Source organism: Lampetra planeri, chromosome 19 (assembly GCF_965212315.1).
Source record: "Lampetra planeri chromosome 19, kcLamPlan1.2.h2, whole genome shotgun sequence".
NCBI lineage: Eukaryota > Metazoa > Chordata > Hyperoartia > Petromyzontiformes > Petromyzontidae > Lampetra > Lampetra planeri.
In genome coordinates this window covers 5,224,169-5,248,980 of record NC_136125.1, presented here as the reverse complement: position 1 = coordinate 5,248,980, position 24,812 = coordinate 5,224,169, and the positions used below count along the sequence as shown (strand labels likewise).

The window sequence follows — 24,812 nt, the reverse complement described above, 5'->3', positions numbered from 1 at the left end:
TCAAGTTTTCGCAGTCGTGCGGGGGTGGGGGGGTCGATGATTGCTCCGCATATTCCGATGGAGGACTTAGTGGCAAGTGTGAACCATGACGCCTAACCCTTGCGAATAACACCACGGGCATATTTCGTTAACGTCCGCTCCCAGTGGAGCACAGTTACGGGACTTGGTGGATAACAAACAAACACCGCGGTTATTAATCAGGGCGGCCACTGGATGAGAATCGCGAACCTCTGGAGCAAGCGACGACGAACGCGCCGGCAGTCATTGACACCGGAGTTCACCCGGCGCAAGGGGTGGAGTAAGGATAATGGCAGAGGGCTCAGATTTCAGGTTTGCGTCGAGGGATAAGTGCAGGGCGAGGCTGTAATTGCCCCAAGGAGAGCACAGAGCGCGCACCAATACAGATGCATGCCAATATAGCCCGGGCTACCTCATTAGGCCAGTAATCGATTGAGTCCACGGATTATATCGGTTTAAGTACTCGACTTAACTGGGCGACGTGAAAATAGTTTTGGGGGGGAAGTCTCACCGGGCCAAGACTTATCAGACTCGATTGAGACGTGACCGGATTACGTTTTGCTCCATGCGCGAGGAAAACCCACCCAAGAACCCGAGCAAAGTGCACCGTGCATCCGAGGGCATACCAGAGGTCGCAAACGGGTTTTGAGTCCTTACCCGTACCCGGCCGCACCAGGGTCGCAAACGGGTACCCGTACGCTACCCGTACCCTACCCGAAATGAGTGACAAACGGTTACTCACCGGTGACTCACGGCCTACCCGTACCCGGCCGCACCAGGGTCGCAAACGGGTACCCGTACCCGGCCGGGTACGCGTAGCCGGGTATCGGGTAGAGTACGGGTATCGGGTAGGGGTACGGGTATCGGGTACCCGGTTGCGACCTCTGGGGCATACCGATCGAGGGTCCACTCAAGACACGGGTTTCACAAACCCACGGTTTCAACGAATCTTTGCTGCAATGCCCTCTGCTGCCCACGACGCAGCCTTACGCATCTCGTGCAAGGTGGTCCCCGCCCATGCGACACCATCCAGGGTTCAACCGTCCTCAGTTCCCTGCCTTGGTTTGCCGTTGGTCACCGTTGTCACGAGTGCAAGTTCGGTCACGAGTGTCCATTGCTGGACTCCAACCCCGTCGTTGAGTTTTGGCGTCTTAGAAACAGTGTTTATTGCAAACTACAGATAATGGGCTGCGATGCCGTGTGACACAGCAGTAAGCAGCGTTTGGTCAACATGGGTTCAGAGGTTCTCTTTAACCAGCCGAGGGCAAACATCTCTCCGGTCATTGTTATTACCGACGGAGAAAAAAACAAGTCCACCAGCGATGGCCATTCTGTACATTTACAGCGCTTTTATCAGCCCACTGCTGGATGAATGCCTCCCCAAGCAATCGCCACGTCTCGTCATGGATCCGCCAAGCACCGGGCACACAAAGCCGATCTCCTCGCTCCGTCTCTTCAGAGTGGGATGTCGTATCCTGAGCGTTGCCCAACTTTGCTGGCCCTCCCGTCATTATTCTTAACCACCGGCCGTTACGCCTCCTCGAGACGTGGCCTGTTGCAGCAAACTTTTCTTATCAGAATCATTAAAAGGACGATGTCTTTATCATCAGCAAGTTCTTCTTACTGTAGTCGTTCTAATTGAGCTTGAGTGACAGCTGACACACACTTTGTTTTCCCGACCGAGAATATACCGACATCGAGGTACGAATGATGTCGGTGGTGGAAAACAAGCACGTCGCGCTGCATGCCCGAGTTCCAATTGGTGATCATTATAAAAGGTCAAACCTAACGGCCAGGGAATCTGGTGTTTCCGCATCTTCCAAATCGGAGTGAGCCGAGATGAGATGAAGGCGTTTTTGCTTTCACGCGAACTGAAGTCAAACGTGTTTGAATGGCCATACTCCATTGTGCCGTTTTCAGTTGCAGAGCAGGGCCGGCCATCTCTATGATCTTGACTTTTGAACCATCGTAGCGAGCACACTGCAAGTTTCCTGGGCGATTGAAAACTCTCACCAGGTGGTACTCAACGGCGGTTTAGGTTGATTTAAAATTTTAGCCACTTGTCACCACTGTCTTTGAGCCAATCACCCAGAACGCACACTCTATCTCAGAAGCCAAGCGAAGTTCACCCTGAATAGTGCTCAGATGGGCGACTCACAGGATAAGACAGGCTGTCGTGAGCCTATGTTGTCAGCAGTTGACAGGGCAACAAAATCAGTTGTTAAACCGTACTTCTATGCTCCCGCGTCTGTTTCCCACCTTCAGCCAGCACTGACCAGTGTGTTGAAACATGGTCAGGTAACTCCGACGACCCGCGTGGCATGAGCAGCAGGGCTTCATCCAGCAGCAGATTGACAAAAAGCGTGGAGGAGATGCACACGTCACCGACGTTTTTTTACAAGTAAAAGTAGAAGTGAGAACTTGCACGTAAGACAGCGAGCATGTGCGATTTGAACAACCCACACTGCACCTTTGATCTGTGCTGCCGAGACTGGAACGTGCAAGGGCCATCCTATAAAAGCCAATACGGTGCGCGACTGTGCATGGACGCACGGCAGCACTTACGGCAGCCACAACTGCCGGCTGGCTGCGGGTTCTCTTCTCGACGAGAGCGATGCGCAGCTTTAATTACGAGCTTCGTCAGTGACGTGCGCACGCGAGCCATTTATGAAAACGCAACCGGCAAGATAACAAAAAAAAGTTGGGGTTTGTTTTCTTTTTCGTCATTGGGAGACACTTCAATCGGGTACACGGTCAATCGGTTTCAGTCCGAAAGACGTCCCTGGTGCAGAACTGCAAACTTGAATCCAAAAGAAAAACGAACTCGCAGGTAGTCCGATGGAGGAGGCCATGAATGCAGCAGAGACGTTTACACGTGCACACGCAGGATGTTGTTGTGGGACGAGCTGTGATTAAAGTGCTACCTGCAGTTGCTGTGTTGCCAGTGACTATGGTAGTGCTGTCAGCCAAAGCACTAGCGGTTGGTACTGAGGATCAAGTGGTGACTAGTGGTTGGCACTGTCAAGTTTTAAGTTGATTTTCTTTACCCAGGTGAGAACTCAAAGAGGCCTTGTTGAGTCTCATTTGCAAGTGACCTGGGTCATTAGTCTGCCAGTCGGGGACGATGGTTGCTGCTGCTGCTGTGTGTGTAATCCCAATTGAGTAATATGCAGGTAACTTTCAAATTTGGGCCTAGACGCCGGCACTTAATGACTTACTCTTACGAATGACGTCAGGGGATTCCTAAGGTCCGGTTAAACGCAAAGCGGATGGCGCGTAGTATTATTATGGTTGTTACAACCCCAGTACTAATCAGGGCGGCCGCTGAATTCGAACAATTAATAATAATTTCGATTTTATAAAGCGCCTTTCACCTTCACATATTCACCTCTGCAACAAGCGGCGAACGCTCTACCGCTGGGCCGTATCACCGCCCGTTAAGCGCAGCCAGTAGTGTCAGTGGAGCAATAGCCACTCGTGCTGTGATCCCAGTGCCAGTGGGGTTGGTTGTGCCAGTTGGTGGATCGCTAGCGGCCAGTGCTGTGCGTCGAGCGCTGCGCCTTCTCTAACAGCTCATCCAGAGCATCCTCGTCCGCCGCGTGCAGCAGGGTCTCCACCAGGCCTTCGAAGGCCGGCCCGCCCTCCAGCACAGTCTGAAACGCACACACCCACACACACGGAGACCAGCATATTCGTAGTTACGGCTTGACTCGGGCTTGGCTCTGGCTCAAGGCACTCAACTTGAGACGGCCCGAAGCCTGGGGCTGAGCCTCACGACGTTTCGTGATTTTATTTTTATTTTACTTTTATTAATTTGAATTTTTTACCTAGGTGACTTTACCGAAAAAACCTAAGAATATGAATACTTGCAGTCACGAAAGCTTCAAATCTAGAATTAAGGCCCTGGATGAGTCGCTTGTGTGTCTTTGGAAGACGCATGTGTCATGGCTCACCCTGAGCTGGCCGTGCCTAAGAATGCGGCCCTGACTCTCTCCCCTGTCGCCTCCTCCACACGCTGCACTTTCAAGATGCATGCGCTAGATGGCGCTCTGCGGAGTAATCAAAGGTGTATTCAAATTGACAATACTTTAGGAGCACCGATTTATCTATACGGCCAATAAGGGTGAATTATTCGATCTCCCCGCTTATTTAAAATGGGTATCATACAATTCACTGTTAGTGGCCACACAAAGAAATTGGAACCATTGATTCTTGATTTGAAGTTTTCGTGACTGCAAGGATCCATACACGTTGGTTCTTTCGGTAAAGTCACGTGGGTGAAATTTTTTTTTTAATAACTAAATTAAATCACGACGTTTCGGAGGCAACACAAGCTTCCGTCATCAGGTGGAACAACCACAGCAAACAAAAAACAGTCATTCTGTTTTTCACCTACGTGACTTTACCGAAAGAACCAAAGAGTAAATTTGAACCACTAAAGCTCTGCCATCTCGGGTGGTACTCACCAGCGATGGATCTGGTTTGGGCTCATGGACTTAGAAGCGTTTTGTAAATCCGCTGCTGTAAGAAGGTGCCTCCATACCATGTGGAGCACGGGGATTGTTTGACCAAACTTCACCGCAATGGTGAGCGCGGGTTGGTTAAGGGGGTAAGTAGGGGGGGGGGGGGGGCCAGGACCAGTTGAGATGTCACATTATATTGTGTAATTATTGGATAATGCTAAGGGGTGCGTTATTGACAAAGGTGTTTGAAATCCATTTGGGCCCTCTATAAAAACAAGGCGCTCTTCCAAGCCGAATGAGAATAGGTGAAAAGATAACACCACTGTGTGATTGTAGTGTTGCGTTGCTCAATGATTACTCAACATGTTTATTGACCACACAGTTTTCTCGTTAGTGACATTTTAATTTGACTCGTCTTCGCCAACCGTTTTGGTCTCTGTCTTTCTATTCGGGGTAGGTGGGGGGGGTATCGAGGGGGGGGGGGTGGTCTTTGTTCGATGCAAATTAGTTGCGAACTTAGCGGCCAATCCCCCCCCCCCCCCTTCTTAAATATTTAAGAGACTGTGTGGCTTTAAACGCACCTGCACATCGTGCAGTGTGAGCGATATGCGATGGTCCGTCACACGATCCTGCGTCAAGGTGTACGTCCGAATCCTCTCCGACTGAGATCGTGTTCCCACCTTGGGCGAGAGAATAGGACACAAAAACACATTTGACTCTCCCAAACTAAAATGCGACGCATTGTTATTTCAGGTGGAAATAAAAACTCGATCGCACGTCGCAACAGACTCCCCGCTCTGCGGTGGCGCTATTGTCACCGCCGAATTTATTGCCATTTTGACAAAGCGAAGGGCAAGACACGCGAAGAACAGGAACGCAGCAGCTGCTTTCTAGACTGCACACGAGCTACGAACGCCGAACATGACACTGTAGCAGTAGCAGCAGCGGCAGCAGTCATACGAGCCGTCATGCTAATGGCCCTGACAACAGGTTGGGCCACCGTAGCCCAGCCTTGCCATCTCCCGTCCACGTGGGAGTGAACGAGCGAGGGAGTGAACGAGCGAGGGAGTGAACGAGCGAGCGAGCTCACGGCGCCGCACGTTACCTGCAGTCTGCGCGCGCTGTGCCTCTCCTGCACCTCCAACTCGAATAGCTGCTGGTACATCTTCGTCTTGAGGATCTGAAGCGCCATCTCCTTGTTCCGAATTTGCGATCGTTCCTGCTGGCACTCTGCAGTCAATCCTAAAGTGGAGGCAGGCCAGCCCAGCACACACGTCACCTTGACACATTCAGCTTTTACAACTGCTTTTTTAACACGTGAAATAAATTTGCTGTGATTCCAATGCATTGTGTGGCCCAGGCTGAAGCCTGCTTGGCTTCTGTATTCATGACCCTGCCTCTTGCAGTGACCCTAGCGGGTGCCTGACCTGTCGGCAGGTGCACGACCCGCACGGCACTGTCCGTGGTGTTCACGTGCTGCCCCCCTGCGCCCTTGGCTCGGAACGTGTCAATCCGCAAGTCTTTTGTCTCCAGCTTGATGTCGATCTGCAAACGACATCAGCAGAACCTTACCTACGAAGCAACAGAACGCAAACCGCATGTATCATAATGTAGCTCTCTCATTGTATTTCTGGGTTGTGCTTCTGCGTGTTGTTCGGCCAGATGTCCGACTTTTCACTCCACGTCTTAAGCAATATTTCACTCTATGTACGATGCGGAAGTGAACTAAGCTCCCAGCAGGTGTAGAGAAATTTTGGATATCATTCAGAGCACGCGGTACAACAACCCGAAAACACATTGCATTCCTACGTTGTATGTATAATTTACTGCACCAAATTGGGTTAAAAAGATGACGTCACCATGCTGCTCTATTTAAGACCGTGAGCAAGTGGAGGGCCTCACCATTCTGGCAATTTGCCCGATGATGCTGGATGTAATTAGGAGCAAAACGTCGTACTCAAAATTTTAAATGATGCTGATTCACTCTTCAACACACCGGTGGGCTAAAGTAGTGAACTATTTGTCTTTTGTAAACGTGACACATTTTTTACTGTTTGGCCGTGTCGGGTGGTGGAGGGTTACGACACATTTATAAAGAACGCTATCTAACCTTTATTATGAATAATTGGTGTAAACTGCAACATGATTTGCTGTTTCTCCACTGATTCTCAGGCTCGGACTTATTACAGCCGATGAGGCCCATCGAGCTAAGCGGCTCCCTTTCAAGGACGACCGCAGCCCAAGGCCGTCGCAAGTGGCGGCAGTTACAGCTCGTCACAGGAAGAGATCACAAACGTGATTTTAAAATAGGCGTGGCTCGCCGACGAGCACGACAGTGGCGTAGACGCACATCTCGCGGCTGTGGCAACACGATGACCGTGGTGGTGCCCGTGTGGATCCGCTCCATGCGCGAGGACAGGCCCGTCTGCGGGATGCGCTGCACTCGGTGGGTGCCGCCCTCGAACTTGAGGTGACGAAACACGGCGTCGCCCGTGATGCGTGCCGACGCGTGGTGCAGCCCCCCTGGTGAGACCACGTGGAGACTTTAAAATTGAAGAGTGGATTTCATGCAGGCTTTAAATGTGGCTGCATTTGAAAACGATGAAGGGAAACACTGGACATTTATTTTGTAGAGGCAGTCATATGCAGTGGTAAAAAGGAAGGCCTTAAGCCTGGGCTTGAACAGAAGGGAGTCACAAAATGGCTAGATTGAGTTCCAGAATATGGGGGCAGCTGAGGTGAATGATCGACCTCCCACTGAGGCACAAGTTGACTGGGGGCTTCAGCAAGAAGCCTTGTTTTACTGGAGCGCATAGTGCATGGAGGGTAGCAGAGTGAAATGGGAGAGGAGAGTGCGTGGAGGGGAGTAGAGTGAGATGAGAGAGGAGAGTGCGTGGAGGGGAGTAGAGTGAGATAAGAGAGGAGAGTGTGTGGAGGGGAGTAGAGTGAGATAAGAGAGGAAAGTGTGTCGAGGATTGAAGAAGAGGGGTCGGCAGGGGCGAATCCATGGAGGACCTTGAAACAACTGCCTCTTTCATTGCTTGAAAAACTGTTCCCTCTTAATTACTAAACACAGTATATAGACGTACATTTTTTGCACTTTCAAATTTCAATCATAAAGGTCTGACAAATGTTAACTGCCATGGTCTGTTTTCGTGCAGTGGTTCTCCGTACCGCAGTCTGCCAGAGTGAAGCTCATGATTTCAAAGTTCCAGTTTCTGTGCTTGGCAAAGCCCTGATACATGTCAAAAAGTTCAGCGGCGAACCGCTGACAGATGTCACCTGCCAGAAAGAAGAGGCAAAACAAAAACAAATCAGCAGGCGACGCGATTGTGATGACATTCATAGCCCGTCATTGACACCCTTTAAAAACCCGGAGTTCGTGTGAAGTAGAAGGCCGTACCTCCAGTAGTCCGTCCAGCTGTGACTTCAAGGATGACATCCCTGTCATCATGTGGATCCTTTGGTAACAGCAAGTCCAGCACCTGAAAAACATCAATAAAACAGAGGAGTAATAACGCATCAATTCGTCGTTTTTTGGCGATTTGTATTTGTTATACACAGGACTTAAATAGTTACTGAATCATCTTCCGGGACACTTAAAAAAGAGTAGACCTCGAAAAAGGGTCGGGAAACATCCATGGGCATAGCGCGATGTATACTGGGTGTGATGCGTTGGGTGCGGAAATATTTTCTGAGGTCGCTGACCTATACAGAACCATGTGAAATTAAGCCCTGGTTATATGTAATTCGCTGACATGACCTCTGCTACCACTGTTGTCCGCTACATTCACCACAATGTTAAGACTATAATATATTCTGGAAGTGCATCACAACAACTTATCGAATTGCCTGGGTTGGGCGCTGGTCAATCAGTGCAACATTTACAACACAGCTGAGGATCTAAACGCCACATTATCTCTGCTGTTCCTGGACAGTATGACTGGAACTTGGCTTTACCTTCCTCTCCAGGTTCCCAGCCTCCCCTTGGATTCTCTCCTTTTCCTCCACTGCAAGTGCCTGCATGTGCCGGTCCTTTTCTGCCTCCACACCTGCCAGGGAGTGGACACAGAGAGACCACACGCCTCCAGCTGCCCGCATCTGTCCTCCCATAATTCGTGGAGTAATGTGAAATGGACACATTTGACAGGTTGGCCTAAGCATCCGAACAGGTCTGACATTTTCCATTGCCAGTCAGTGCTGGAGTTGGGGTCGTCACTCAAACAAGACTGTATCCCAATTGAGCTAACGACATCATGTCATGAGACAAACGATACGTTTGGATCTCTCACAGCAATGTAACCCGTCAAGTTAGAGAAGAGCCCATTAAAGCACTTGCATCTATTTCTGAGATCCCTTCCAAGTCACCTCTGGTCCACACTAGGGGGCAGCACTTTCACATCCATACTGCCACACAACTCAATGATGTTGGGGTGGGAGGGGGGTTTCTGCACTCATTGGTAACCCTTCTGAGACCATCAACTTACGATACTTGAGGACCCAATTTAATCAGATGCCTTCCTGGATTCGAACCCAAGATGTCATCGGTGTTATGGAAAAGATCCTGGCCACCTCAACTTGGCCACACTATAATTATTTGGCAGATGGTTTTAGTTGAGATTTAAGTTGGGCCAAACATAGCTTCCCAGTCCAACTCCAAGGCAAATCCTTGGTCGCCCGGCAGCTCAGTCCAACGGAAGCGGGCTCCACCATGCTCACTCACTTTCCAGCAGATCCTCCACCTCACGCAACTCGTGCTGCTTGTTCTTGAGGCACCCGATCATCGCCACGAGCGGCGCCAGCTCCTGCTGCCGCCTCCTGAGCGTGCGAGGGTCACCCCCGGTCCCCGTCCCCTCTCCGAGTCTCCTCAGGGCCTCGGTCACGGCCACATGCTCGGCCTGCAGGCCTTGCAGGTAGAGCCGCAGGGAGTCCCTCCTGCTGGTGCAGTATCTCCTCACGATGGCCCAGGAGAGATGACCGTCAGTGAAGGAACATCCAGTCGGGTTCGTCTGCATCTTCAGCCCGACACAGGACGAATTTCTGACTGTCGAAGTGTCCAGGGTGACGAGAGGCCTCCAGGGCTGAGTTCTTAGACCACAGTGGAGGCGGGGACACTTGGTCCTCCATGGGGCAAGGCTACTCCAGTTCGGACGAAGCAGTAGTCGCGATGAGAGACGCACGCTGGCTCCAGGCATCCCAGCTCGACGGTGGTGATTGATCAAGAGTCGTCGTGATGAACGCCTGCTTGGCACTTGAGATGTCTTCCCCCTTGCACCATGGAGGCATGTCAGAATGGAACAAATTTAAGAAAATGGAGCCACGTCACTGAGATTGTTTTATGCACCGGGCCCTGGCTCCTATACACATCACCAGACAATCCTCGACACCACACAGAAAGTACTGCCACGTAGGTTTTAGCAGTTGCGTCATATGGCTCTGGTGTTTTAGAAGCTCCCAGTACGTGAAACATAACGGCGGACATCGTGCCGAGCAGCATTCGGTACAACCCAACAACACATCAAATTATTTAGTGATTTAGCTGCGATGGCAGTGGTGCCCAATTAGCCACGTTCGTCAACAATACTGTGGGCTTAATGGAAAAAAATAAATAGGCGACGTTTTTGGCAATGGCCCTTATTCATAGCAGTTTCATTGCATTTTTGTGTGATATGAAAAGGGCCGTTGCCTGAAACGTTGCCGATTATATTTATTTTCCTTTGAATGCCATGGTGTTATTGACGACTGCATTGAGTTGTGTTCAACGACACAATCGGCGAGCGACCAAGGCGATAGATGATTATCCACGGAGTGGCTGATGTGTAAAAAGCAAGGCCGTAGTCATGGAGTCAACATTGGGGGGGACCAAATCTTCCAGGGGGTCTGGGGGTCCCCCCCCCAGAAAAAAATATATCTAAATTTGAAAACTAATTTCCTGCCTAAAATTAAAAAAATCACTAATACATAGCATGGACTTTTTATTTATTTTTTACAATAATGTCTAATAGTGTATTGTATTACATTGCTCTGTTTTTTCTTTTTTTACCTTTTCTTGTTTCATTGTACGTAATGGCAGAGATTAGGGATTAAGAAAGTACAACCATAACCACAATCATATAAACAGAAATCTATTTTATAGCAATATATTGGGGAGGGGGGGCATTTTGAGCATATTTGAATATTGTCGGGGATGTGTCTCCCCCCCCAATATATATAATAATTACGACCTTGGTAAAAAGCACGATTCCTGTCATTCACTCGAGCTGAGTGACGGGTACACACATTCAGCACTGACCGAGGAGTCGTACACTTGAGAATCACAATATCTGGCTTGCCATCAACAAGTTTGGGGGGGGGTTTAATAATAGTTGGCGGTATAACCCGTGACCAACGTACGAGTTCATCAAGAGTTGTTGTTTTTAGTTAGATCGCGGAAATGAAAATGTCCCTTAACCGGTGTACTGCTGAACTAGTCACGAATTGTCTCGTTTTGTTTACGTGGCAAACCACACTAATTGGCTGCGTCGGGTGGTGGCGGGGTTAACGACACATTTATATTTTACGCGATCTAATCCGCAAAAAAAACTACGGATACTATTGGTCGCGAAAGCCTCCAACTGCGTGTCGTGTATTGGCATGAGTTGTTACGGTTTTCCAAATCAGGATGACGTTATTGTCCCGACATATGTGAGAAATTAGTGTATAAAATGCAACCATTCGGGGAAATAACAATGACAGGTTGAGACAAACTGTCTTATTTTAGCAAGCAACGTTTGATAGAATACTTATTTGAACATATACAACGTACAACTCAATGCCGAACGTGGCTCCACCAGCATTGCATTTGCACGACTCTTAAATTGCATTCGGAAATCGCGTCGTGAAGATACACACACTGCCTCCTTGAATACAATTGTTCATTTACTCTCTGAGAAACTAACAGTTTCAGCTTATTATCAAGTCAAGTATGTTTCAGCGAATGTGTTTAGAAAATGTTACTTTTTGTTAACATGCTGTGATAATGACCTGGACGGGCGCCGAGGCCTACACCGGGCAGTCGTGGCGAACCCTGCCGAGCTCCCTCGCCCCTGCGCGGCAGCAGTTCTAGTCGAGACCGGTGTCGCCCGGCGAGCCAGCGTCCGAGTTTCTATAAAAGACACCACAGTGTCTCAAAGCCGCAGCGTGGAAACACGAACTTCACTTTAGCCTTGCTTGACGTTTTACACAATCACGGTGGAACGAATTAAAGTCTCGAAGCAACAATTGTGGAAGAGTTAAGCCGCATGTGGCGTTTGCGTGGTGGCGTTTGTTTTGTGATAGTTTATGATGTCCTCCTCAAGGGGGCATCAGAGGCACTTAATTTTAAACAAAACCAGAGTTTGCATCCAGCAGTGGATAAACCATGCCCGAAGTGCTTATAATTGTAATTTGAGTAGTAACAATTGTGGTGAGATATTTCTTATATTTCTGTAGTTTGTTTTAATGTGATTTGTGTTGTGATTCTGGTCACCCAGTCTCTCTCTTAAAGGTGCATTGAAAATTTTTGATACTCCGACTGATGCTCCTGCTGTTGTGGAGTGACTCATGCAGCCAGCTATGGCTACAGGGTTTTGGTAGTACATGTTGTTTATGTCGTTTATTGTGAAAATTCGGTCACAATTCCTATGATCACTGTTACATTGCTTTCATGGCTTTATTTTGGTGATTTCGAAAAGTTTTTTGGTTTGGCCATGTTTGTTTGTTGTAGTACGGAATTAGACTGATGGTCTTAATCTAAGTTGTATTCCCAATGTCGTATCGACTGCAAACTTGGTATACTTATGTCAAATACTGATGACAATACTATATTCTATCATTGAAAATAAAAAAAACATCTATAAAAAAAAAGTATATGTTATGTTTCGGCTTGGCTCTAATTGTCCATGGCAAGCTTCGGGGCCTTGAGTCGTGGAGTTCTTACATTACTAGTACGGTACATTTCATTAAAGCGTGTTTTTTTTTAAAGTTTTCTAAATATTATTTTTTCACGCCGTACTTTGTCCGGCCGCTGGACAAGTGGCGTTACCTACACGTTCATTATTTAGTCTGTGCCCCAATTCGATGCGAGTGCGCTGCGTGGCGCAGATAAGCAAATTTCACTTGAAATTATTGCTCATTTTTTGCGATGAGAAAAATTTTCGAAAAGTTCTACCCCGGTGTTAATTTCTCTCATTTTATGACAAAAAAAAGATTTATATGACTTTTGCCCCTTTGTGTATTCAGTGCCTATCCTTGCTATATAAATATTTTTAATTCAAGACGATATCTTGGTTGAATTTTTTTATTATCGTACAAACAAAATAAAACATGGTTAATTTATTTTTTCGTAGCCCCTTTAGTTTCTGTAGGACCCAGGCAAAGTGCCTACTGTGCCTGTTGGATCATACGGCCCTGAGTACACCATGTACCTTGAAAGACTGGGCAGTGTGGTTTTTAGACCTTTAGGGAAGAGGCTTCATCGTGTCTGATGGTAATGACACGTTTTGTATCTCAGATCTCGCTTACAAATGATCCCTATCACAGTGTGCTCTAACCTGGTTATGGCCTTGTGGGATTTACCTTTGAAAAAAAAAACATAGGCCCAGAGAGATTCATAATGGCAGGTGGCCATTAACAGACTGCGCTATCAAAGTTGTAATATTTTTTTTTTAAATGTATGCCATGGTGTAGAACACCTCATAAGGCAGTGCATTGGCAACATGACTCCAGTTTAAATTAGTGTTGAATCAGTTTAGCTCTTAAAAGACCAGCATCATCTCATTTGCAAGAGTGATCCTGGGGCACGTCTGCACGTGTCCTGTAGGACATCTGACGAGAGAGGGCGTCACAGCCTCGCGTGCGTGATGTCAACGCCACCACACCCAAGATTGACCCATCACTTATTATTGGAACCAGTGACATTCAACCACTTCATCCAAGTAAACGTGCGACGTTGGGCCAGCGTTGGCACTAATTAACTGGTGAACACCAATGATAACACAAATGTACAGACAGCCATAGTACAGGTTTTTTTGGGGGGTTAGATCTCGTAAAAAATGTGTCGCTTTACCCGCCACCACCCGACACAGCCAATTAGTAAGGTTTGTCACGTAAACAGAACATGCCAATTCGTTACTTGTACAGCACACCGATGTGTTGGAAAGTAAATCCACAACGTTAACAATCTGGAAAACGACGTTGGTCGCGAAAGCCTTCGTGTTAACAATGTACATGCCTTTGTCAATCCACTGCTGGATGAAGACATCTCAAAGCTGTATCAGGCATTGGGATTGGTTGACTAATTTTATCCCAATTGTGTATTCAACATCATGTCATAACGTAAATAATACAATCGGAACGGCACGTGGAAGAAGCTCTCACTGAACTGGTTCTGAGATCACTTCAACTGACCAATTATTCACACCAGGGGGCAGCATTTCCCCACTCTCTCTTGTACAGAGACGCGTCCATCACACAAGAAACTAATCCTCAGTGCTTGAATGTAACCAAATTAAATGCGGGGATGAATTAAGTTGCGTTTTTGCGCAATCAACTCATAAACCCGACAACCCGGTTTTAATCAAAGGCAACCCAAACCTGAATTCGAACCAATGATCACAGCATTGCCGCCTCTAAACGCACTGTGACGTTAACATTGAATGTTCACGCATGCATATACTGTGGTGAGTAGTGCACTCGTGTGTTCTTGCGTATGGCTGCAATATATGTAGGAGCTAAACACTAAAGTCGAGGTCTGTTAGCCACGACGAGAGGGCTTCAGGAGAGGGTTACGTGTAGTTTTGCGATTACTCCATTGAAGGGGCACAGACAACCGTGGTTTGCTATATGGTCCAGAGTTTAGGTTGAATGACCACAGTCCCAGCACTGCGGCTTGTCTTTAGTTTTCCATTCATCAAGGAGATGCGCGCGTCGGCCTGTTGATGTTATTTTGCGGTTGATGGTCACACCGGGTGTCTTCGAGGAATGTCAAAAGCCAGAAGGTGCGACGTTTGGGTCCTTAAAGAGGTGTTCATTATGTAAGCCCGCGTTGTTCCAATCTGTTTTTGCCAGCGCGCTTCCACATCTGAGTGAGATTATGGGACAATGACAGATCGATTCCAGGAGGGTGATTGGGACATGAATCAGCGGCGAAATACATTCTTGAGGTCTTGATTGATGGGTAGGTTGTCGTTGCAAAGACAACATGGCAACTCCCTTGCACTTTGAATGTCTCTATATATTTGGTGGGAGAATATTCACCAGAATAGGGGAGCCAGGAGATGTATTGTCAGCCGAGACATCCCACGTTGTACTGGCAAGATGTTGAAGCTGGGCCACTCCTGATTCGGTCTGTTCACAGATCTGTTTCATGCGGGGTTTGAAGGTCAAGCTTCTATCAATGATAACCCTGGACATCTTGGAGTGGCGTCATTGCGCACTGGGTGGCATCTGCTGCATGATTGATAGTTCAGGTGGAAAGCACTTTGGGGTGATTGAGGAGAGATTCGGTTTGGGTCGTGCGCTCTGCATGCAGTACAGCCATTCTGCAGGGTGGGGGAGCCCTTAGGGAAGATTTTCTCCCCGAGTCTCATTCCATTTACTTCACAATACTGCCTCCTAATGGGAAAAGTTAGTCTCTGCTGTGTGAAGTGAATAGAGGCAAGTGGGGGCCGTTAACACAACGTATTTTTTTTACTTTTTGGTCTTTTTTTGTAAATACCACATTGTACAACAGCAGACGATCGTTTATTCGCTGTGTTTGGCGGTAAAAAGCAATAAAACTCCTAAATTAAATGATGTAAATAAAAAGGGATGTTTCCACCCGGTTTCGAACCGGGGACCTTTCGCGTGTTAGGCGAACGTGATAACCACTACACTATGGAAACAGCTTGATGGTACTCGCTCAGTTAAGTTTATATTATCAATGCACGTACACTCATTACTGAAAAAAACATGTTTTTAAGTTGATGTTTAACGCAGCGTTGAAACACGTCAATTAGTTGGGTGGCGGGGTGGTGTTGGCGCACAAGTTTATTACAAAATTATGACATTCATTTGTAGTTGGTAATAAATAGCAAAATTCGCGTCCCTGGGTGGGCTCGAACCACCAACCTTTCGGTTAACAGCCGAACGCGCTAACCGATTGCGCCACAGAGACTCGTTGAGTCGCCACTTAAAAACACGCGGTTTTAAACGCACCGTGGGGCAACGCCTCTTCTTCGTTCGGGCACGTAGCGTTTCTCTCTCCACGTGTCTCTTTCTCCCGACTGACCCCAACGAAAGCCTCGCCGAGTCTCGTGCAAGGTCCTGGGGGTGGGATGACGACGTCTTGCTGAGCACGTCGCAAATTGAGCCACTTTTGCGGGTGATTTGGACAAATTTGGCACACGATGGCCTCCTCTTGCGAAAGTTGCCACTGCGTCTTTTAACGTGAGGCAGACGGCGGGCGGGCGTACGGTGTGTTAATGTTAGCTCATTTGATACAGTAAATCTAGCTGTGACGGTCCCACCTGATGACGGAGACTTGTGTTGCCTCCGAAACTTCGTGATTTATTATTTCATTTATATTATTATTTATATTATTTTTATTATTTATTTTTATTTTCACCTACGTGACTTTAGCGAACAAACCTAAGAGTATGAATCCTTGCAGTCACGAAAGCTTCACATCTAGAATGTATTAATGCTAATACAAAGCGGCTGTCTTATTTTTAAAGAACCGTCAAGCTACTCTTAGGTTTTTTCGGTAAAGTAACGTAGGTAAACATAAAAATAAATAATAAAAATAATAGAAATATTAATCTAAATAAAATTATAAATCACGACGTTTCGGAGGCAACACAAGTCTCCGTCATCAGGTGGGACCGTCACAGCTGCAACGAGCTACGGGGTTGGCCTTCGTCACCGCCGCCTTCATTAGTTTGCGCGCTTTAGTTACACACTTACACTCACGTGTACCGCGTTGGGTTTCTTATTATTCTTATTCGTCTACAGGACTGTGTTGTACAATGTGACAAAGATACATTTAAAAAAATATTTAAAAATACATTTCGATTTAAAGCTTTCGTGACTGCAGGGATTCATCTTCTTGATTCTTTCGGTAAAGTCACGTAGAAGGGAAATAATAAAATAATAAAAATAAAACATTTTATTTTTAAGCAAGTCATAAAATTTAAACATTTTATTTTTAATAATAAAACATTTTATTTTCATTATTTTATTATTTCCCTTCTACGTGACTTTACCGAAAGAACCAAAAAAATGTTAAGTTCCCATACTGGGAATTGAACCCGGGCCGCCTGGGTGAAAACCAAGAATCCTAACCACTAGACCATATGGGACCGGCTGCTCACGTGCCTCGCTCACCTGGGCCCCATTGGCATCGCCACCTGGCACGTGACGCGTTATATATGGAGACGCCTCTGATGCTTTTAAATTTCAACTTAAAGCTTTCGTGACTGCAGGGATTCATCTTCTTGGTTTTTTACATAAAGTCACGTAGAAGGGAAATAATAAAAGAATACAAATAAAACATTTTCTTTTTAATAAAATAATAAAAATAAAACATTTAAATTTTAATAAAATAACAAAAATAAAACTTTTTTTTTACATAAAATAATAAAAGTAAAACATTTAATTTTTTTATAAAACATTTAATTTGTATTACTTTAATATTTCCCTTCTACGTGACTTTACCGAAAGAACCAAAAAATGTTAAGTGCCCATTCCGGGAATTGAAACCGGGCCGCCTGGGTGAAAACCAGGAATCCTAACTACTAGACCATATGGGACCGGCTGCTCACGTGCCTCGCTCACCTGGTCCTCATTGGCATCGCCACCTGGCACGCGACACGTTACATGGCGACGCCTCTAATGCTTTTAAATTTCGATTTAAAGCTTTCGTGACTGCAGGGATTCATCTTCTTGGTTCTTTCGGTAAAGTCACGTAGAAGGGAAATAATAAAATAATAAAAATAAAACAATAAAATAATTCTCACGACGTTTCGGCCACAACGCAAGCAGCCGTCCTCAGGTGAAGACCAGGTCTGTCGGGGAGACAGCGTCTGAATGAAACACCACCACGCTTGGAGCGTCTATTTAAGCTGGGTTGGAAGGGGGGAAGTGCGCCTTGACAAAAAAATTGCATATCAAGAGGAATTTAGCATATTTATGGGAAATGCAGGTATGTGATTAGTACTACTTGTGAAATACGTAGGAGATGGGCGGGGGGTTTCAAAGTCATATTATGCCCGTGCATTATGCGTTGGAATTCTAAATAACTTTTTCAGTTTCATTTATTATAACCCTGTGAGCCATGCGGCTCTTGACTCGGGTGCAACAAAACAAAAACGTGAACAAGAAACATCTTAAAGTGACTACACGCAACAGAAAAATGCTGGAGAAAAACAGCAACGTTTTCCAGAAACAAACACCACGTTTTAACGCTGTGTGCAAAAAATGCCAGTGGAATGCAAGTCAAACAATAACAACCATAAGACAATGTAGATTGTCTTATGGTTGCAATGTAGATTGTCTTATGGTTGCCTTGCAATAGGCGGCGTTTCGGACAACATCAACAACAACAAAAAACGGACATTCAATTATGTGCTGTGAAGAAGGGCGGTTACCCGAAACGTCACCTAATTATATATTTTTTTTGTTAATTCGAAGGCCATAAAGGTATTGACGAATGTATTGAGGGTTTTATTTTCTCTCTCCATACATTGTACAATCGTGATTGTTGTTGTGCTGTTCATTGCTGGCCGCTTGGAGTTTTAGGCCTCATGTCTTTGACGCGTGGTGCATTGCACATCAGTAATCCGATGTTGCACACCTCCGTCATAAACGGGCAATTAAAGACAAATCACTGCGCGATTGTGGCCACGCAAACAAAACTATGGACCACGGTAACCCCATAGACACGTTGAGATACACAGAGACACGCCTTGATTTGAAGCTTTCGTGACTGCAGGAATCCATACTCGTTGGTTCTTTCGGTAAAGTCACGTAGGTAGAAACAAATAATAGATCACGACGTTTCGATCGCAACGAAAGCAATCGTCATCAGGTGGGACAACCACAGCCTACTTCAGCAGTTTTCTGTTTGCTGTGGTTGTCCCACCTGATGACGATTGCTTGTGTTGCGATCGAAACGTCGTTATCTGTTATTTTTCTACCTACGTGACTTTACCGAAAGAACCAAAGAGACGGACACATACCTGTCAACCCCTTACCAGTGCCCTACCTTATTACAGACCAATTCAGACCTTTTTCGTGCCCCTTATACATCTCAACGTTCATCATACAAAGTCACATTGCAAAGGAGAAACACAAACAAATAGACAACATTTTTTGGCCGTATTGAAACGACTGTACGCCGTATGGACCTGAAAACTCAATTTCCCTGTACAAGAATACGGAGTAATCCGTGTGGGTTGACAGGTACGGGAATTAGGGAGACAAAGGCAGCCGGGCGTGCTGTGGGTTCCACTACACCCTCTCGTAGTGCAGTACAACACTTAGCCCAACAGTCTGTACAGCAGCTATTGTGGGTGTGTGGGGGGGGGTATCTGAGCCCGTGTTATGCGTCGGTAAACATTTACGTGCGTTTAATCATTCGTGTTTGAGAAGCTGTGGCTGCGTTGTTTGAGTGCTCGCGATGCATGGAGAACCATGGGTAGAAAAAACCCGGTTTTTCCAGCGGCAGGCATCGGGGTTTTTCTTTAATACAATTAAACCCGATTTCGGGGAATTAAAACCTGGTTTAATGAATACGAAACTCTGACCCAAGGCTTAGGCTGCTTCCTCGTCGGTGCTGCGATCATCGTACTCGGGGCCGTCGGTCACGGAGTAGTCGTAGAATGCGGCGGGCAGGTTGGTCGTGATGAACACGAGCTTCTCCTCCACAATCGTGGGCGCCAGTGAGTTCCTTCGCTTGGAATGGATGAAGCCCATCGGTGAGAAGTTGGCGAAGTGCGGTTCTGCAATTAGAACCAATTAAACCGGTTTTCTCCCAATCTCAGATGATCGGGTTTAGTATAAAAAGACAATTAACCCGATTGTAAAGAACCCGACTGGGCCACCCTTGTCAGGAGAACACGTCTTGTGGTGACGCAATGCAGTTGGTTAAACGTTCAGGATTCACCCACCCACGTGAAGACAAAGGTCCCCCGTATGGCCTTCAACAGACTTTTGCGGCAAGGGCTCTGGGCGAGCAACCTATGAAGGCCGACACCGCACACGACAGGGTTGGGTGGACAGCACCAACCCCGGTCGTCTTTACCTCCACAATGCTCATGTTTACACACAATTTAAGTCTGAGTCGACCTAGGGGAGGCCCAGGAGCGATTCAGAGAATCGTCACGACTCCCCCCACACCACACGCACGCACGTGCGTCCACACACAGCCTCGCAGGCTGCCTATGAGGTAGCTGACGGACTTTTAACGGGACGCCTAAAAATAGCCTTAGGGGCCGTCCTTAAATGACGTCACGCACCTAGGGGGGGTCAGACATTTGTGACGATGTGTGACGAGGGGGGTGTTTGAGAAACGTGACGTCACATCAAAATGCGCAACTTCAAATAAATATAGACAACACGTTCTACTTAGTTTAATAGACTTTTTAATGTTTTCTCCTACAACATCAGAGTGCAGCGCCACATTAAATACGCACTACAATGACAATAGTTTAAAGCGATTTGAAAGCATGTTTTATTTTCAAAATAAAAATATGGTTTTTTGGGGGGGGGAGGGGGCAGAGCTTTGTGACGTCATATTTGAAAGGGGGGGGTCTGACTTTTTGTGACGCCGTGTGACGAGGAGGGGGGGGGGGTCGCGTGACGTCGTTTATGGACGGCCCCTTGGATGGGTCACGGATTTCATTCCCCCAATGACCTATACGGAGCGTAGCAGCAGCAGCACTCACGCACCACCGAGTGACGTTGCTGCCCCGCTGTTGCATTCCAGACTATCATGCATCCGGGTTTAGACACAATGAGTACGCGCCACTCTGTGGCAAGTCGCCTTTTATGTTTGCTGCAGATAAACCGGCGCCTGCCATAGAAATGTGGACTTTACACCACCCGACTCAGAGCCGTCGGCGGAAGCGAACATCCCTCCCCCCCTCCCTTCCTCCTCTTGTTCATTGAGCAAAGAGCAACGTCAACTTGTTATTCAAATCTCCATCACTCATTCTCAATCCACTGCTGGATGGAATCCTCCCAGCCCCCCCCCCCCAAAAAAAAAAGTCGCCCACGGTCTCTTGCGATGGCAACAATCCACGCGGCCTAATCGCACGAGCTGATTCCATCACACCGACCCCGCGGTAAGCGCCAAGGCGCGTCCCATTCCTTTAGCAGCAGCCGCATCCGTTGTTATTCTTCACCACCATTGTGGACATCGTCCCTTCGAGCCTTGATGCGTCCTGCCCAACCAAGCCCAACGGAACTTTTTTTGAATATAGATATAAACAGTTTGAACGATGGCATTATCTTGCCGCCACCCACCCCCCCTCCTCCCATATATTTGGCCGACGCTCTTCATTTGTTTTGCTGAAATTGGCTGAAAAAGGATTCGCAGCCTCCACTCCCGCCCACACCCCCCACCAGGCGCGAACCGTGGGGGATGAGAACGCCGATAAGGCTCCCGAAGGGAGGAACTCTGCCATGCAAACTAATCGCGCGTTTAATGTTTATGTACACGGGCTAGCCGGCGTGGAATGTGTGTGATGAGTGTGTCTGTCTGTCTCTGTGTGTCTGTGTATGGTGGTGTGGTGTATTGGGGTGAGTGGGGAGCGGTGGTGCAGTGGTTAGCACGCTGCGCTACGAACCCGGCGACCCGAGCTCGATTCCCGCTCACGGCCAACAACCAGTGACGATTATCTGAACCGGTCCTGAGCCTCCCCTAGATCGACTCAGCCTCAAATGAGTACCTGGTGCAGTGTGTGGGAAGACAAAGGCGGCCGGGCGTGGTGTTAGCCACCCACTCCCTCATGTGCCGTTCCGGCCTTCTTAGGTGCCCGCCAACAGCACTTGCCCCTAGAGTCTATAGGGGGCGTATTTGTCTTGTTTGTGCTTGTCCCAGCAGTCTTTGTTTGCTTCACGTGGGATCTACGTCTTTGCCTTTGAGTTTGTGTGTATTTGTGCATTTTTGTGCGTGTCTGTACGTGTGACTCCAGAATGATATTTTAACCAGTCTTGGGACGACTCTTCGTCGATTTAGCCCGAGTTGAACAGTACCTTGTGCAGTGTCTAAACACATAATACACGCGCCTCCATCCAACACGTGTCCATCATCCTCTACATCACAGAGACCCATAGACCTACACATATATACATCTACTGTACTCATACAGAGACCCATGCCATCAGACACATGTGCTCACGCAGAGACCCACAGATGCATAGGCTAAGACAGACCCATATACTCAATACTCACAACCGACAATCGTAGACTCACAGCGAGACCCATAGAACCCCATCGGCTCACGCCGAGACGTACAGAGACCCATGCACTGACACTCAATAAACATAGACTCACACAGAGAGAAATGGATGTCACGCAGAGACCCATAGACTCACACGGAGACCCTATGGATTCACATCAAGACCCACACAGAGACTCAGGGACTTCAATATTCTACGCGGGCAGTGGCAGTCGGCGGCTGTGGCTTTCGTTGTCGACAGTGGACCCTGTGTCTTTAATTTCCCAGTCGTCTAGGAGGCATCTCGCCATCATAGGGTGCATCGTAGCGTGCGATGATGTTGGGATGCGGTTGAGTGGTGGAGCGGCAGTCTCATCTCGCAGCCCCCCCCCCCGCTCCACCACTGCTCTCCCCCCACCCACATCCAGCCCCGGGCTAATGGGGTCACGGAATGTGTCTGCACTCCACCGTGATTTATTACTGACTGCGCGGGTGCACATAGGTACACGGAGAGCCGTGTGCTTGTGTTTGTTGTGCGTACGCGCGCGCGCTGGGCTATACAAAGACAAAGATGATCGGTGTAGGCTCCACGGGGCTGCCGGGGCAAGTGCTGTGAGAGAGCACCAACTCTGAAGCCCGGCACGGCGCACGAGGAGCGAATGGTGTGGTCAACGCCACGCCCGGGCCGCCTTTGTCTCTCCAGTGCGGATGTTGTATACACACCAGGCAGGGGTAATCGTCCAGGGGCAGCACAGGTTCAGATATTCGTCATCGATTTTGGCCGTGAGCGTGAATCGAACTCGGATCCGCCGGGCTTTGGAGCGCAGTGCGTCAACCATTGCGCCACCGTTCCCCACACAACAGGGCTATACACACGCGGATGTATCTGCTGTCTAACACACAAAATACAGCAGTGACATTCATACAAATGACATTACACTCGTAGTTGTGAAGGCATACACAATCGAATAACATAAATTAGGAATACAGTATTAATGATGTTATTCGAATTCCGTTTTACAATCTGTTACGAGCACCCCCATCGAAGGTGGGAAACCCCCATAGAAGCGACGCCCAACGTGACGTTCGCGGTGATGTCACAACCCCACTCCCCACCCCCACATCTCTCGGCGCACGTGGGAAGAGAGGTGAAACTGTTTCCACCCAAGAATGAGTCGATGAAATCGAACTAAAAATCGGGAGAGTAATCGATTAGTTTAGTCGTGGCATATCCCAGCGACCACTGGTTGTATAATTAGTATTGAATAGTGGCCACGTGGTCTGCAGTTACATGATGGTTACTTGTTTCCGTAAACTTCACTCATTGATTCCCCCACTGGCGTTGAGGACCAACAGACACCGCGTCGTCTCATCCATCACCACCACCACTGTGTTCAACCACCACCACCAGCACACTGCAGGTCCACAACGAAACTCATTCGCCCATTCACCGACCCAAGCAGACTCAAAGACACAAATCCCCTGTGTGGCCTTAATAGACGTATGGGGAACGTGCTGTTAGCGAACGCCTATGAAGGCCGGTACGGCACACGAGGTGGGTGGCCAGCGCCACACCCGGCCGCCTTTGTCTCGCCAGTGTCTACACGTCGCACCATTTACTCATTTGAGACCGAGTCTACCTAGGGGAGGCCCAGGGCTAGTTCAAATAACCGTCACTGTTCGGTGGACGTGAGCGGCAATTGAACTCGGCTCGCCGGGTTTGTCGCGTAGCGCGCGAACCACGATGCCCCCCGCGCTCACCAATCACTCGCCCACTCGCTCTCACTCTCACCACACTGCAACTCACAACGCTTTTATTTCTGCTTCTTTATTCCCTGCGCCGCTCCGCAATTCCTGCCATCGTCTAATTTTTTTCCCCCCCAAGTTCTAAAAATAACCTTCGCTCAATTCAAGAAAACGCGTGGACTCTTATCGACACTGTTACAACTTCCATAGCGCGGTTTGCCGCTGGTCGCTTGACGTGGCGAGCCTGTGCCTCAGTCAGAATCTGTCCGAATGAAACTCACACACGCGCGGGAACAGTGGTGGGAGCGGTGGCGCAGTGGTTAGCGCACCGCACTACGAACCCGCTCCCCTCCCCCGCCCGCGAGTTCGATTCCCGCTCAGGTCAATGTCGGTGACTAATAGAATGAAGTGGGGTTGGTAACGCGGCTCGTAGTAGCCAGGGCAATAGCGAGAGGTACAATACTGGACGTGTTGTGCCGGAAACATTTCACGCGTCGCGGGCCCCCTGAACCGAGCTGGCTGAAATGAAGAAGCCCCCTGGGTGCGAGAGACTGGAGACTGGAGACAGTGAGACACGATAATTTATTCATAACGGATGAAAGAAATACACGCGGGGTTGTGCGTGTGTCTGTTTATTTGTTTATTGATTTGCCCTGTAGTAATGAACGAGCGCTCAGCAATGCAATCTGCGTTCTCTGGGAGCCAGACGGTAGTGGCTCCTGGCTACATTAATTTTGGCCACGGCTGGTGGACCGAGTCTGGGCAGTGGTTTCGTGGCCCGCCGAATCCATCCACCGGCTCCACCATGTCCCATCTGTCAACCATCAGTCTCTCTTGGTCTCAATAGTCCACACCATCATACTCTTTCTGGCCCCAAAAGTCCATGTTAAAAAGTGCCCTCTTGACAACACAAGTCCATCGCTGTGCTCTCCTTGACCTTACCTAGAATCCACCATTGTTTCTCCTGATCTTAGAAGCATCACTGCCCAGACCCCCTCCATTCCAATAATCCACCAGAGCCTCGCATGGTCTCGTGAGTGAGACCTACCAATCTCTCCTGATCCTATGAGTCCCATCACTGATCCACCCTGATTCTATGCAGTCCACGACCACCCTCTCCTCCTCTCACGATTCCACCACGAGTCAT

The 24,812-nt window shown here is 48.1% G+C and overlaps 1 protein-coding gene, 1 long non-coding RNA gene and 3 other non-coding genes across 6 annotated transcripts; 1 reads left to right on the top strand and 4 right to left on the bottom strand.

The window, feature by feature from the left end:
• Positions 1–1,154: 1,154 nt before the first annotated feature.
• On the bottom strand, positions 1,155–11,798 carry MTRF1 (mitochondrial translation release factor 1). 2 transcript variants are annotated; one of them, XM_078602809.1, is made up of 10 exons: positions 11,505–11,798; positions 9,205–9,749; positions 8,442–8,533; positions 7,885–7,966; positions 7,656–7,763; positions 6,832–7,004; positions 5,909–6,026; positions 5,587–5,723; positions 5,063–5,161; positions 1,155–3,671 (listed from the first exon to the last, which is right to left on the bottom strand). In XM_078602809.1, the coding sequence occupies exons 2-10, from the start codon at positions 9,674–9,676 to the stop codon at positions 3,546–3,548; spliced, it is 1,407 nt and encodes a 468-aa protein (XP_078458935.1). In that variant the 5' UTR covers positions 9,677–9,749; positions 11,505–11,798; the 3' UTR covers positions 1,155–3,545. The 2 variants fall into 2 exon arrangements, with proteins under 2 accessions (XP_078458935.1, XP_078458936.1); XM_078602810.1 differs by having other exon boundaries at positions 9,205–9,742.
• LOC144723993 (uncharacterized) lies at positions 5,646–7,996 on the top strand. The gene is made up of 2 exons (XR_013586430.1): positions 5,646–7,007; positions 7,643–7,996. It is a non-coding gene; the product is annotated as an uncharacterized LOC144723993 (long non-coding RNA).
• A 3,511-nt stretch (positions 11,799–15,309) lies between the features above and the next one.
• TRNAV-AAC (transfer RNA valine (anticodon AAC)) lies at positions 15,310–15,382 on the bottom strand. The gene has a single exon. It is a non-coding gene; the product is annotated as a tRNA-Val (tRNA).
• A 198-nt stretch (positions 15,383–15,580) lies between these two features.
• On the bottom strand, positions 15,581–15,654 carry TRNAN-GUU (transfer RNA asparagine (anticodon GUU)). Its single transcript has one exon. It is a non-coding gene; the product is annotated as a tRNA-Asn (tRNA).
• A 1,111-nt stretch (positions 15,655–16,765) lies between these two features.
• On the bottom strand, positions 16,766–16,837 carry TRNAE-UUC (transfer RNA glutamic acid (anticodon UUC)). Its single transcript has one exon. It is a non-coding gene; the product is annotated as a tRNA-Glu (tRNA).
• Positions 16,838–24,812: the final 7,975 nt, after the last annotated feature.